General features: G+C 26.8%; 1 protein-coding gene across 2 annotated transcripts; it reads right to left on the bottom strand.

Annotated features, from left to right (window-relative positions):
* Positions 1–4399: 4399 nt before the first annotated feature.
* On the bottom strand, positions 4400–14973 carry LOC132935663 (UDP-N-acetylglucosamine--peptide N-acetylglucosaminyltransferase-like). Of its 2 annotated transcripts, XM_061002265.1 has the most exons (8): positions 14696–14973; positions 13897–14004; positions 13489–13571; positions 13221–13356; positions 13131–13149; positions 7735–8881; positions 6413–6701; positions 4400–4668 (listed from the first exon to the last, which is right to left on the bottom strand). In XM_061002265.1, the coding sequence occupies exons 2-7, from the start codon at positions 13912–13914 to the stop codon at positions 6485–6487; spliced, it is 1620 nt and encodes a 539-aa protein (XP_060858248.1). In that variant the 5' UTR covers positions 13915–14004; positions 14696–14973; the 3' UTR covers positions 4400–4668; positions 6413–6484. The 2 variants fall into 2 exon arrangements, with proteins under 2 accessions (XP_060858248.1, XP_060858249.1); XM_061002266.1 differs by lacking the exon at positions 4400–4668 and having other exon boundaries at positions 6562–6701; positions 7824–8881.
* Positions 14974–16553: the final 1580 nt, after the last annotated feature.

The following is a 16553-nucleotide window of genomic DNA, read 5'->3' as shown; positions in this document are numbered from 1 at the left end:
TACATGAAAAAAAAGCGATGGCTTCGGTTGCAAGTATATAATTATAATATTTATTATTAAGGTATAATATTCTACTGAACATGTAACACTACACTGTTTATTAAATCATTCATTTTTATTTTAAAATAATAACATTTTATGAAATTGTATTTCTTAATTTATTAATTATTCTTGATAATCAATTTATTAACATAAATAACTAATAAGCCACTTTTACCTTCACAGCAGTGAACACAGAAGATGGTATTTTGTGCCAATTTGAGAACCTACTTGTAATTTGTGCCACCAATAGTTAAATTTAAATTCGAATATAATCAGCGCCAAAATACAAAAAAAAAAAAACAATAATATTAATATGTAATTTGTGCCAAATCTAAATTTTAACTTTGGTAATGTGCGTCACACTTTCAATTTCAATTATTGGACATCATAAATTCACTGAGCTCACATCAGTTCTTATGAGTAATTGTCGAGTTATTAAAATGTTTTTTCTAAGGATAAAAATCCTTAAAAATGATTTTACAAAAATATAAACGATAATATGTTAATATGTTATATTAGATATTATGTAGTATTTATTATACTTAGATTATTTTTACAAATTATTTATATTTATAGATAAATAGTAATTACTAATATTTTTAAATCATCTAAGCTCCCCCATATGGTCATATGGCCTCATATGGCCCCTTTAACCATTAGGATAGAAATTGTCCTTAGAACACAAGGTTATATAACTCAAAAACTATTAGTACATATTTTGATTTAGATAAATCAACATTTTCAAAAAAATATCTGTAGAATAATTAAAAGTAAAAAACAGAAGTTTGTATTGGCACAAGATCATCCTTGAGTGCTAAAAAATATCGCAAGTATTCGAAAATACGGTTTTCAAGTGTTATTACAATACATATATCTGTGGGCTGTGACCACTTTAACAATATAAAAGATATGTACCAGGTATAACTGTATACGCTTATAGATTAGACTAGTAGACTATATACTACCTCGGAGCTCCTGCCTAGTATGAGGTATAGGTAGTTACTCTTATTCCATTATTCATAGGGGCATAGGTGAAAATCCATTAAAATGTCAGTGGGAGCTAACATTGTTAACATCGATGCAAGTGTGGGAGGTTTGCTATATTATATTGGAACAAACTATGTGTTGGGACTATAAATAATATTGATTGGTTACTATTTTACTACATTGATTTTTAATATGATATTGAGCCATTAAGTTAATACAATTTTCAAAAAAATTTAATTAGTATAGTTGTTTTTTTTTCAATTTTAGTCAGCAAGATATAGTAACTGGTATATGCAACTGGTTTGCTATATTATATTGGAACAAACTATGTGTTGGGACTATAAATAATATTGATTGGTTACTATTTTACTACATTGATTTTTAATATGATATTGAGCCATTAAGTTAATACAATTTTCAAAAAAATTTAATTAGTTTAGTTGTTTTTTTTTCAATTTTAGTCAGCAAGATATAGTAAGTGGTATATGCATGTACCCGAGCCATTTAAGAAATTATTCTGTTTAGAAAAATTTCTTCTGAAAAAACTGTTTCCACTAACAGTTCTATATGGCGGTTTACAAGTAATGAAAAAAATGGGCATTTAGCTTCAACTTCTAGGTTCACCCTTGAAAAAATATCATTAAGTTATACCACATTCAGTCGTAAATACAGTTTCCATATATATGTTAATAAATACTGCATTACATACTCCGCAACAAAACATCTTGCTTTTTGCACAAATACACGATTGTTGATCATGACGATTAAAATAATAATAAAATTAATAATACTGTAACGTGCTCAACTAGTTCTAGTTGAAGTGATGGAAGTGTTTTGAAATAATTTACAATGATGATTGTATAATTTGTATTTATTAGGCATTTTTTTACATAGGTATTTAGATAGGTAGTCACAGCTCGCTACAATACTATTATTATATACTACTGTAAATGCTGAATATAGCCTAAAGGTAGCTGTAACACATTACAACAATAACTAACAAGTAATTTAGTGTTTTAGTATAGTCAACAGGGAACTATAGTGGGTGGGTGATGTAGGAATGTTCCTGAGCCTCAAGGAGATAATCTAATTGGAAAAATTCAGTGTGAACAATATTTAGTGTAAGTTGCTATTTAGATAAATACTTAGCCATTGCATTTTGTAAATATTGTAAGCATAACTTCAAAGAATAAATTGTGCACCAAATATCAATATTATGTACAATGATTTTAAGAATGACATTTGATATATATCAAGTGTTTTTCTTACTTGAGCCTATCTAAATACATTTTTAATAATGCTTTTTATTTATTATATTCATTATTTAAGTTCCTTACATAATACTAATATTAATTCGTTTGTTTTTTTTTTTTGTATGTTATAGTCAACAAATAAGAGCTTAGTTTTGGATAAACTAGGTAAAGAATAATAAGAATATCTTACATTAATAAACATTGACTAGGTACTCAACTTTGTTTCAGCTCATTTAGATCAATTATTTCTTCTATGGACCATCACAAGTTTTTTTTTCACCCTTTATCCTTACGGTTAATTGTTGTATATTTAATTGTTATAAGTGTTTTATATACTTAAGTGTTTTTTACCAAAACATATTATGGATAGTATTTATAGATAAAATATTAACCATTATAATATACTATACAGGCATAAATATTCTAAATTTAAGACACAATTTATTTAAAATCATATTTTTTTTTGTTGTTTGAAACATAATGTATTATGGTTAAAATTATTAGATAATTTAATATATTTTTGTTTAATCACAATGTAAAATATAATAATGATTTTAAAAATAAACTAAACAAATAATTATTGGGGACGAGGTGGCCGAGCGGTCTAACGCGACGGATTCGGCACAGCCGGTCCGAGTTCGATCCTCGACCACAGGGCGGCATTTTTCTCCGTGCAAGTCACGGTGTCCGGAGAACAAGTGCCGCCATCCCCCACCCGGGCATGGCAGATACCTACGGGTGCCCAATCAAAAATTCTGCCAAACCCAACACACACGTGTTCCTTTCCCTACCGACACTAACAACCCACAAACAAACCACTACAGCTAATGGCCATAGTTGCTGAATCTTAAGATCAATAAAAAAAAAAATAATTATTTTTTAATTCAATTAGCAAACACATACATACTTAAATATTGACTAATGCCCGTAAGTATAGTCAAGTATGTGTCATATAAGACATTTAGACATGTTAAATTATGCTTTATGTGACACATAAAATTACTGTGCGAATTGACATAAGATATATAAGTGTTCAATAAAAAGGAATAATAATAATAATTATTACAAAATGGTTAGTTATTTAACCCTAGATAACTAACCTTATTTACCCGCCAATATAACGAATAATATAAATATTTTTAATGGGTTAAATTTAATAAATCATAAATATAATTAATAAAAGCACAATAATTAAACTTTTGGATAACTATTTATTATAAAAATAATAGTAAAAAAAACACTTTCCTCATTTTTAAAATATAAATTTGTTAAATTAACGTTATCGGGATAGATGTAGAACATAATGAGGAACGTTTTATTTCATATAATAAAAAACAATAACATCAAAATATCTGCGAAAAAATCACCATCACTATTGCCGACAAAAAATTAATATAAAATAGGTATAGTTGAATAAGAATCCTAACTCTTGAAATTTCACGGTTTCCTTATATTATTTGGTTTAATAATATAATCTGTGATATAACTACATCTAGTAACAATTTAAATTTTTTGTCTGTTGTTATATTTAAGTTACCTATACTTTATAATATAATATGCAGCCATGCAGGTATTTGCTATTTCGTTTTATTGTATTTGAGTAATGGGTAAACTATAATATAAGGAAGGTGGGTACCAAGTACCTATATTATATTATAAATTAGGTATTAATATAATATTTTAATTATTATAGTATAATAATGTTGTTGTTAATTAATAAATTCGACCTAAGTTACAATCGTCTGTTTCGAGATGTGTTAAAGAAGTAATTATTGCTTGAACCCAACTCGAAATGTTTGGGTAGTTAAGTGTACAATTATTGGCACCTTAGAAAATTAATTTTTGTTAGTTATTGGCATCTAACCTGCTCCACTGCGACCACAATTGTAGATATACTGGTTGCACAACTCTCTATAATAAATGCACCCTCTCATAATTGCATTATCATAGAATGAAGAACTAATGAGCGCATGATGTATATATATATTTGGATTAGGCAAAAGACTGTTGGGAAGTGGGTGAATAAAAAAAAATAGACATGGTAGTATGGTACACTAGACACGTCTTGTATACCAGGATATTTGATACTTAAATTGTTTATTTAGAATTTACACTTTTAATAATATATATTAAGAAAAAATTAACAAATATGGATTAAAAAAATTAATTAATTATGTGTATGGTGTAAATTAGAAAACTTCTGTTTGTGGTCAACAACAAAAATAGTATGCCAATTGTTCAGTATATACATTTTGAAGTTCTAGAGGAGAACATATATTATTTGTAATGAAGTAATCCATGAATGTTGCACCACTGGTACTAAGCTAACCAATCCATGAAACTTGTTTTGGAGCCGGACTCAAAGCAAATATTTCAGTCATTTAACCTGAAATAAAAAATGTATTACATAAATAATATTAAAATCAATAATAAAGGATGATAGCTGAATAAAATAATGTTTGAGTAAGATACATGATAAAAAAAAGATGGATAAGTGGATGTCGCTCTGCTGTACAGTAGGTTACAAGTGGGTCACTGTAATGGATGGTGTTAAATTTGAATTCAATGATATAATATCATTGTATAAGAAAAACGATTCTGAGCGAAAACGGTCAGTCAGCCTATGATTTTACCAAGTATATTTGATGATATTATTGTGAATAAAGTAATTTATATATAACCTATTTACGTGGAGCCTTGTTTTAAATTTTCAATCCTTAGCCATAAAAGTTAAACATTTTATATATTTTTAACTACAAAATAATTTATAAATTATAAATTTGATAAATGTTGTCAAAATTTGAACTTTAAATGCTTATAAAAAAAAATTGTGCATGTGTATTTTTAATATTTTTCAACTGCTATTAGAACGATATATAAGGAGCCTTATATTAAATTTTCACGCTTTTTTACCCAACAAATAAAAATTTATTGATATTTATAGAAAAAAAAACTAAAAAAATTGAAAACTGACAATGTCCGTAAACAGCTCAAAAAGAGTCAAAATATTTTCAACATTTTATGGTGTATAGAAAATGCTAATATGTTAACATTCAGTGAAATTTTCAAGTATCTACAGTCATTTGTTTTTTAATTACAATAAAATAAGAAAATTGTTACATGAGAAATCGAGTAAATATCAAATGTTGTAAAAATATAAATTTCAGACGCTCATAAAAATTTAATTTAAGTTTCTTCTAGACATTTTTTTTTTGATAAAGGTAGACAAACTTATGAGTAATTTTATATTATATTTTCAAATCTTAGATTTAAAAAGAAAAATTTTTATGAATTCTCAACTCAAAATAATTTGCTATTTTTCGTGATTTTTCCGTATTTTGTCAAAATTTGAACTTTAAATGCTTATAAATAAAAACTGTGACTAAGGATTTTTAATTTTTTTCATCTGCCTTTGAAACAATAACCTAGGCGCCTTCTATTAAATTTTCAAGCTTTTTTACTCAACAGATAAAATTTTATTGATATTTATAGAAAAAAAAACTAAAAAAATTGAAAACTGACAATGGTCGTAAACAGCTCAAAAAGAGTCAATATATTTTGTAAATTTTATTAACATTCAGTCAAAACTTCATGTCCCTACGGTCATTTGTTTTAGAGTTACACCAAAAACCAAAATCGATTTTCTCGAAAACAGATTTTGCGTAAAAATTCCGGTTTTTCCTTAATTTTTCTTTTGTTTTTCACGTCGCTTGTGAAAACTGCTGTGAAATTTTTACTTTTGACCCCCCAAAGTACCAACTAGATTCACTTTCCTATCAGAAAAGTTACTATTGAAGAAAATCCAAGCACTTTTACTGTCCTAAAAGGTGATGACAGACACAAAAATAAAAAAAAATAAAAAAAAAACACACATCGTTGTAAAATCAATACATTCATCGCTTCGCTCAGAATCTAATAAGAGTTTACAAAGTGCTTTTGAAGAATTTAGTTAATCTGTATGTTAAATTACAAATTATCCATTTCTAAGAAATTGAAAAACACATCAAATTAAATCCTTGTTTTTAAGAATTTTTTTTATTACTAAATAATAATAATTGTAGTAATTTATTAAAAAAAAGTCTATAAGTTCCACACTTTACTTTTTTAAATAATTTTAATCAAATATTTACCAGGATGGAATATTGTCGTTTGAAGATGTAGAATATCAAATTACATCTACTTGACAGGCGTATTGTCATATTCTATTGCTTTTTACTGTCTGTCATAGCAAGATCCAATTGGTACTTTAAAATTTTTTTCAAATTAAACCGAGCGTTGATATGATCATTTGCACTTAACTGGATTGCTAATTGGTAATATCCTTTAGCTTGTTCGAGAAGTCCACGTTCATGATGTATTACCCCCATATCACAATAGGCATCAGAAAAGTCCTTCTTTATTGCTATAGCATGTTTGTATCTGTTGAAAAAATAATTATATAATACTAGTTCTACTGAAAAGATACACATTTTTAAAGATATAAATTAAGTAGCAAGTACTATATTTATATCATGGGACATGGGAAACAGAAATGAATAACATAGAAGGTAAGTATAAAAAAGAACAGTTGTAAGATACTAATAATCAACATTTAAAAAATAGCAAAAATGAAATGGATGTATGCAAATGTATATAAAATGTACACTAAGAGTATTAAACATGCAAAATAATGAACCATCTATTAATGAGAATTATTAATATTATATTCTGAACTTATATATTAAGATTGATTCAGTTTCTCTATTATTGATAATAAGCAAAAATGTAACATTTAAAATATAGCAAGATACAAAAAAAATAATCAACACATGCAATGGAATTATGATAAATAATAAATATCCAAAATCTATTATGTTATGTAGTTACTACTTTATATGCAGTTCAATCGCCGTGGAAAATGTGAACGAATAAACTTGTCTATTACAGAATTCATAGAAAAAAAATGTATTTTGTAAATTTAAGCATACTTAGAAGATTAGAGAATTTAGCCTTTAATTCATATTTAAGAATATTTTGTGTTCTTGTTCATAAAGAATTAATTTTAGTAGTAAATAACCAAGTATTTAGTTGCAAGAAAATAATGTTTTTAAATTAAAAATCAAAAATTATAGAAGTTGGTCAATAACTTGTTTTTTGTTGAATTGGAAATAATGTTTTAAATTTGACTGATTTTAAATAATTTACCATAGAAAAGATGTACATTACATATTTTTAAGTTTAAGCATACTATTAAATGGTAAATGTAAATATTTTAAGTTTAAAGTAAACGTCTTATACCTATTATACATATTATGTTTCTTATAGTAACTTGTATATACATTTTGAAGCTCGTTAAAGTAAAAGAAAAGCGTATTTTCTGCAAATTTTACCAATTTAAGGATTAATAGGAGAATGTTTGGAGGGTCTTTCTAGAGCATATTTTAAACTTTTAATTATGTTGATTAATTATTACTTTTCAAGAGCCAAATCCAAATGTCCCAGTTTATACAAGGTTAGGCCCATTTTCCAATAACCAAATGCATTCCCTGGGTTCATAAGTACCGCACAACAGAATGCATTTCTTGCATTTTCTTGATCATCCTTTTCCAGATACAAATCCCCTATGGACATGCAAGCATCAGACGCATTTAAATGATCGTTAGATTTTGTGTATGCTTCAAAAATCATTTCATACAGGTCAATTCTATCCGGATTTAACTCTATACATTTTTTAAGATATATTTCAGCTTTGTGATAATTTTGAAAGTAATTCAAATACACTAGAGCCAGTTTTAAATTTAAATTAAAGTCTTCAGGCTTGATGTTTAAACACTTTTTGTACGTTTTAACACACAAATCCATATTATCTAGGAGACAGTATGTAACTGCTAACTTTCTTAAAAAAGATATATTTTCAGGTTCTAGTGCTATTGCTTTCTTAAATGCATTTGATGCATTTTGGTACTCTTCAACTTTTATATGGGCCATTCCCAACATATAATAAACATTCGCCAGATTGGGATTTATTTCTAAAAGTTGTTTATATTTGAAAATTGATTTTTCAAATTTACCGCACTTATAATATACATCCGCTAAATTGTTTAATATTTCTGGACATTCTTTTACATTCTTAAGGCCAATCTTAAATTGATTTTTAGCCTCTTTTATTTTGTTTAGTTTTAATAGTAGTTTTCCGTACTGATTACGTGCTTTATAAAATTCCGGTTGTATATGTAAAATACGTAAATAAGCAAATTCAGCTGTGATTAAGTCATTTGTCTCAAATAAAAAATCAGCATAATCTGACCATGCATCTACTGAAGAAGGTTCTAATGTACATACTTTAAATAAGTATTCTTTTGCTTTATCATTTTCTGATTTTTTCATATAAACTAATGCAAAGGTATTTAAAACTTCTGAACAATTGGGATTAATTTCATTTGCTTTTTCTAAACAGTCAATACATTCTTCATAATTTTCGCAGTTTAAAAATGAATTGGCATAAAGCAGTATAACATTTAAGTCTTTCGGTTGATGTCTAAGTAATTCTTTACATTTTTTTTGGGTCTCTTTGTAATTTCCATTTTTATGTTCTGATTTGGCAGAGTATAGAAACTTATCTAAAAATAAATATATATATATTACATAATATACAATTTATAATATTGAACGATACTTAAATTAAGTTATTTCAGTAAATAAATTGGTAGAATAACAGTTGATACAATTCTAACAATTTGATAAGCTGTAATCAATTAGTATATAATGTAAAATCTATTTGAAAGTAAATTTTAAGTTCTTAAATAAATAATATGCTATATTTAAACAATATTTCAAATATTAATATATATTCCATTTATGTTGACTCTTTAGTGGACCTTTGTCTAAAAATAGTTTTTCCGTTTTTCAAATTAATATAATTAGTATTAAGGCACATTTCAATGATGCCGTAGCCTTATAGCCTTATAGGCTCAATAAATAATCATTTTAGTGTTATTGTATTATGTGAAACCTGAATTTAAATTAAATGGCTATAAAACTATTAACTCATTAAGATATAAAATAAATGTGATGGTGTAACTGTATTGGTTAGAGAATCCTTAAACATAATAATAGTTGAAAAATAAGTACTAAAAAATTGCAATTCATTACATATTATTCTTGTGAATAATGAAAAATGATTTATTCTCTCTATTTTGTATTTATAGATCACCCAATGATGATATGGATGGAAGAATTTATTAAATATTCATCTATCTCTATTGATAAAAGTAAACCAAAAAAAATGTTGTATTTAAAAGCATGGATTACACCTGGCATTATTACTTCTATTAGAAATAGAGAAAAACTTATTTCTAAGCTGAGATATAGGCCCTTTTAATTTAAAATTTAAGAACTTCTTTAAATTATATAGGAATATGTTAAACTTGTTGATAAGAAAATTAAAACAAACTAAATCTGACAGTAAACAAATCTGGAACATTATTAATGACATCATTGGTAAACCGAGCAAACATATAAATAAAACTAATTAAGATTACAAATAAAGATGGTAATGTCATTCAATCCAAAACTGAAATTTGTAATGAACTTAATGACTTTTTTATAAACGTAAATCAGGTAATAAATTATTATCTAGAAATTATAAACCTATCAAAATATCATTAATTTTATCAAAAAATTTCGAAAAGTGTATCAAAAATTGTTTATTAAATTAATTAAAAAACATCATTTTTTTTCAAATTCACAGTTTGGTTTTTTAGATGGTTTTTTCAAGAAAAGATGCGCTTTTTAAACTAGATAACTTTGTTTATACAGCGCATAAAAGTTTAAAAGGTGAATTTATAGTTTAGTTAAAATATGTATTATTTTATTGTGGACCAACGATGATAAAAGTAAGTAAAATAATACCAAAAATATATACTTATTTTCCTAAAAATTCAAAAATTATTTGAACATTAACAATGTGTGAAATATGTATATAAAATATAAATTAGTCTAATATACTCTATTTCTTGGGAGAACATGACGGTTCTGTCCATGTAGAATAAGGTCTGTCGACCAAGTTCTAATTCAAACTTTAAATGCCATTCTAAAATATATCATTAATTGTTTTCAATTATCTAAAATAACATCTTATGAGGAACATTGTATTACATTATCATGCCTTTCACTGATCAAACATTTATTTATTTATTTATTGTTGTTAATTATAAAGAAGTGGGTATTTTTCTAGATGTGCCAAAAGCCATTGATTGTGTAAATCCTGAATTATTACTAAAAAAAATTAAATTTTCAGGTATTCATGGAGTTGCTTATTACTTATTAAAATCTTTCCTTAGTGAAAGAGCTCAAATAGTTAAAGTAAATGATTATTTTAGTAAGGCCAGAAGCAATATTTAATATAAATGAGGGGTGACATTCCAAAACGTACTATTGCCAAAATATACAAAATCGAGATACGCATCGATTCTTGTATAAAAAAAGGCGGGAAGTCGATTGGCGCCTATCAGAATTAAACTTTAATCATCTATTCCATGAAAAAAATCGGTTCATAAACGTAGAAATCATCCAAAACGTACTTATTCACACAGTATCACTATAGGAGATAATATTTAACAAAAACAAAACTGCTCTTCCTGCAAAATCAACTTTATGGCAATGGTATGTTTTGGAATGTCACCTCTCAAATATAAATAGTAATATGGAATTATTAAGTTTTGCTGATGATACAACTATATTAATACCTGAACCAACAGTTGATAGCTGGTAGCACAAAGCAAATGAGATTTTAAATAATATGTATGCTTGGTTTTGTTAAATTTACTACAGTCTAAATTAATTTGTATTAAATTTTAATTCACCTGATAATAATATTTTACATGAACAAAATTTGATTGTAAAATGTAATCTAAAATCTAAAATGTAATCCTAGTTTAAATACCAAATGTGACCAGAAATGTGTAAAACTTAAAAAGTTAATGAATAAAATATCTTGGCTTAATAATAGATTATAGACTTAGATGGGATAGTCATGTAAATTATATTAATGGTATTTTATGAAAATGTTTCTTTGTATTTCATAAAGCCAGGTATATATTAGATGTAAATTATAAAAGAATTATATTTTATTTAGCTTTAGTGCAATCTATTTTCTCATATGGTATATCTATTTTGGGAGGAACTTTTAATAACATTATCCCTAAGCTCAATGTTACAACAATAAATGGTGTTATTAAATATTTACTAAATCTTCCTATACAAACTTACTATTCTAATTTATAAAAAACTCAATGTAAATAATTTTAAAATTATTTATAATTAAGCTGTATTAGTAGACTTGTATAAACATAAACATTTAATACCTGTATCAGATCATAAACATAATACTAGATATATGCAAAAGAAGCAGTTTCATTGTGTTTAATGACATTTCATTTTCATTCAACTTTTTTATACAAATAAATAATATTTTAAATGGCTAAAGACTGAAGTTGTTTCAAAAATTTGTTATTAAGGGTTTTGTGTAGGCATGTGTGTGTGGTTGTGTGGACTTAATGAATATTTAATGTATAATTTTATAGAAAAACTACAAATTAGTATAAAACGATTGAATTTTAGTTTATTTAATTGCATATAGCGCATAAAAGTTTAAAAGGTGAATTTATAGTTTAGTTAAAATATGTATTATTTTATTGTGGACCAACGATGATAAAAGTAAGTAAAATAATACCAAAAATATATACTTATTTTCCTAAAAATTCAAAAATTATTTGAACATCAACAATGTGTGAAATATGTATATAAAATATAAATTAGTCTAATATACTCTATTTCTTGGGAGAACATGACGGTTCTGTCCATGTAGAATAAGGTCTGTCGACCAAGTTCTAATTCAAACTTTAAATGCCATTCTAATATATATCATTAATTGTTTTCAATTATCTAATATAACATCTTATGAGGAACATTGTATTACATTATCATGCCTTTCACTGATCAAACATTTATTTATTGATGTTAAAAAATTGAAGATTTTTGTATAAAGAGATCAATAACAATAAAAATATTTTGACAATACAAAAAATGGAAAATTGTTTATGCAAGTTATACATACTAATTATTTATTTTATTAAGAGGATGTCTCATCTTGAATTTTTGTTCACATGTTTCAATATTATATCGTTAGTATTGATATTTATCAAACTTATAGATGTTGACATATCTATGCTAAATCATTGAATTTTATACAATATTTAAATTTTCAAGGGAGATATAATGAGCATTTTAATTTGTGATATATTTCACCTAAATCTTTCTTGAAAATTAAGTTATCGAAAAAATTGTTAACGCTTAAGCACGGATGAAGTTCTTACCTTAAGGTTTGATAACGGGTCAATTTACTCTAATATCAAAACTAACAGCATACTATTGAAACTAGTTAACAAAAAAATGCCATTTCTTATGTGTGTAAGATGTAGACAACAAATGCATAGGTAGGTAGAGTCCTATTAAAAAATATTTATAAAAAAAAAAAGCTTGGACTAATATGAGTGGATGACTATATGTCATAATACCAGGAAGCTCTTAAGTTTGTTAAAAAATATTATATATATATAAAGCAAAGGGAGTATTGAAGTAGTTTATACAGAAAATTAACTTAAAATGTTTGTCATATATTTTAAGTTGTGTATTTCATATATAAATATGGTAACAACAAACAGAGTGAAGTTAACATTATATTTTATTAAACCCAGATACTAATCCTGGAGCAGTTTAAAAAAAATGCTTGTTTGGTCGTAGTTTACGTATGGTCATCTAGAATATATAACATAGCAATAGATAATACTGATAATAATTATAACTTACCTAGGCGTTCGCTATATATCTGAAAAAAATATATATTATTATATAAATATAATCTAAAAATGTTGAATGTTTTATGTTATTAGTTTATACCTTCATAGCCCCATAAAGCTGCCTTAGGGTAACTCTTGACAATTTAACCGAGCTGGCTTTCCTAAGGGTTGCTCGAGCCAAATCCTTCACTTTGGTAAACCCTAATTTGCCAAATTCATCAGAGATATTTTTAAATCTTAAAAAAAAAAAAATAAAACAATTAATTTTAAAATAAATGAATTAAGTAAACAAATTTAGTAAACAGACATATAAAAATTGAGATCTATACCTATACATGGTAATATTAATAACAATTGTAAATATTTACTTTGAAGAGTCATTTTTTGATAAGATCTCTGTAATAACTGATATCGGTGCTTCAGAGTCTGAATATTTTGAACAAAGTACATCCTGTAAGTGTTATAATTATTATTTGTTTAAAGTATATATTATATTTAAAATTAATCAAATGAGTTTAATACACATTTTTTGTCTTAAAAGTATAGTACATGGCAAAACAATGTTCAGGTGCTCATATTTAGCTTTATTAATCTGCTGTTATGGGAATAAAAAATATATATAAGGTGAATCTATTTGTTATTAAAGTACTTATCAATTCAGTAACTAGAGCCCTTTTAAAAATCAAATTGAAAAATAGGATTTTCTTGATTAAAATGAAATCATAGTTCGTACAAATGTCCCATAAACATGGTTAAATTATTAAAATATTACTTACCAATAATAACGAATCCATAGTTTAAAATATTATTAACAATTGATTTTTCAAATAAAGACGGCAGATAATGATCCACATAAACTTTCGACCAAGTCTGTTGTCAATCAACTGCAAAATAAAATATGTATTCTAATAAGTAGGTACATTAGAATGAATATAATATAAATAATAAATATATTTAAATATCTAATTAGTAACTGCATGTTTTGTGTGTTGTATTATTGTTTTTTTAATAATTCGGTTTTCTATCCAGGGGAGTGTATAGAAAAAACAACAAAATATAATATGATGATGCAATCACGTCAGCATTAAGCGCTTTATAGGCTGCTCTAATCAGGAATTAAGTAAAATAAAAAGAATTAAGATGGGAACATAAACGTTCACGGTTATTAAAGATATGTCTATTTGGAATTATGATAATAGTTGTCTCCAGCCACAGAAAAAATACAATAATATTAAGTACAGCCACAAGCCACATCTAATACTTAAATCCATTACAACGCAGTTACCTACTTCTTCTGGATTTCAAAATGGAATTACAAATATATTTCCTAGCATTTTACCTACCTATTTCAGAAGTCTAATCTATATATACTTTACTTATTAAGCCTACTTATAGACGATAATAAAAGTCGTTGAAAATAGTGGCCCAATCACTGTATACGACAAAAGGTTAATAGTGGCACAATTCCCATAAAAACATGCATGCGTGACGTGTGGACTGTACGATATTTCGTCCAAGTTGAGATTATAATAATGTATTTAGCCATGTCTCCTAGCATACACTACTTATACTCACTATACGACAACGACGAGGTGGTGATCCACAGATGGCGTCAAAACTTAAAAGCACTCCGCATATAACGTTTTATACGTATTCCGGTCGCAGTGGCAGACACATAGAAGTTTAGAATGGACTATGGTTCCAAATTCCAGTACTCCAATCCGCTATAAAGTATTTAAGTCCAGTGAAGTGAACAAACAAGGATAAAAAAAACTGTATGACTATAAATCACACATTGAAAATTTGGAAACTCATAGGCGAATAAAATATATTAATATAGGTTATAGAGGCGTTTACAAAAATGATGAAAAAATCCATATTGTCATGTACACAACTTTAAAGAGCGCCATTGGTCCACGAGTCATGTGACGTGGCTACGCGTAGAACAGCAGCAGCTGACGTGGCCGGTGTGCAGCTGACGTGGCACGAATTGAGATAAACAGGATACGAAACGGAAAGGTCTTATCAACGGTTTTCTGAATCCGCCCGCTTCTCACGTTGCGGCTAGACTACTAGCGCTTTAAAAGATAGTTGTGATAACCGGGAGAATAAGAAACTAATAATTCATTATTCTCCCGGTTAACACAACAATCCTATAAAGCACTAGTAGTCTAGCTGCAACGTGAGAAGGTGCGGGTTTCACTTATCACAAGTTCGTTTCGTATCGACCTGTATATCTTCTGTAATTCGTTGGGCAATGCTTACAATCTGTTATCAATATTATAGTACAATATAATAGATGGAAGATTGATAACATCGATTTGTAAACATTGCCCAACCAAATAGGTTAGGGTATAGGACGATTGGCTTCAAGTATGGCCTTCGAGTCGGGCATCCAGTATTATAGTATTATAGTATATATCTGTGTATAAACGATAATATTATGTCCATATATTGTACAAACCATGGTTAGGTATACACTAATGGCGGCAATTTCGACCTGTTCCATGCTCTGATACTTATTTATATCGTTTAATATAATAAATTACGAGAAAAGCTTACCTATAATTAAAACAATATAAAAACACACTAATATTATTTGGACCTGGAAATCATACTCTGTAGCCTTTCGTATTATTGCTATAACCAACAAATATACCCTTTTTGCTCTTAGCATCCCATTTTTGTCATTTTTCCCTTGGAATATGAGAAAATACTTCTGCTCCAAATATTCATAGGCTAGACGATCATACGACCATATAACTGAGAGAGGAAGAACATAAAGTAGTTAAGGAGTCCACATAAAGCCCGCATTAGGAACTGTATAAATTGTACTACTTTGTTTCTTTTCTTGCTCACTCTATATCGTACCCCTTAATTCTCTCTCTAAGCGCTGTCCATTTGTTTATATATCTATAGATATAACTATCATTTACCATCTAGTAACGATTTAATTTTTTTGATGTAACTCAAAAACTAATAAGTAATCATACCTAGATACTTTAAATTTTTACCAAAATGTTTATACAGCCATATTCCATACATGATAACGTTATTAATATAATTTAATTTTCTTAAATGTTCTATTAAGTACATATTTAAGTGTTAAAGCAGTATATACTGCTGCATTAATCATGCTTATCACATAAATACATAATTAATTGTACATGGACGGCTAGGAAGTTCTGTAGTTAATAGCTTGATATAGTGCTGTGTTGGTTTTTCATCTATTTATGAGTATGATGTATGGAAAAGGAATGTAAATTATTTAACATTATTTTATACTACGTACTATATGTTTTAATTGCGTTAGAATTTACATACCAAAAAATTATGCTCGTATTGGTCATTGGGATTACTTACATTAATTTATATTTATTAAGGCATCGAGTATATTATTTATATATTACATTATGTTTAACATTTTTATCAC

This window comes from Metopolophium dirhodum, chromosome 1 (genome assembly GCF_019925205.1).
Source record: "Metopolophium dirhodum isolate CAU chromosome 1, ASM1992520v1, whole genome shotgun sequence".
In the NCBI taxonomy this organism is placed as follows: Eukaryota; Metazoa; Arthropoda; class Insecta; order Hemiptera; family Aphididae; genus Metopolophium; species Metopolophium dirhodum.
This window is presented reverse-complemented; position numbering and strand designations above follow the sequence as displayed.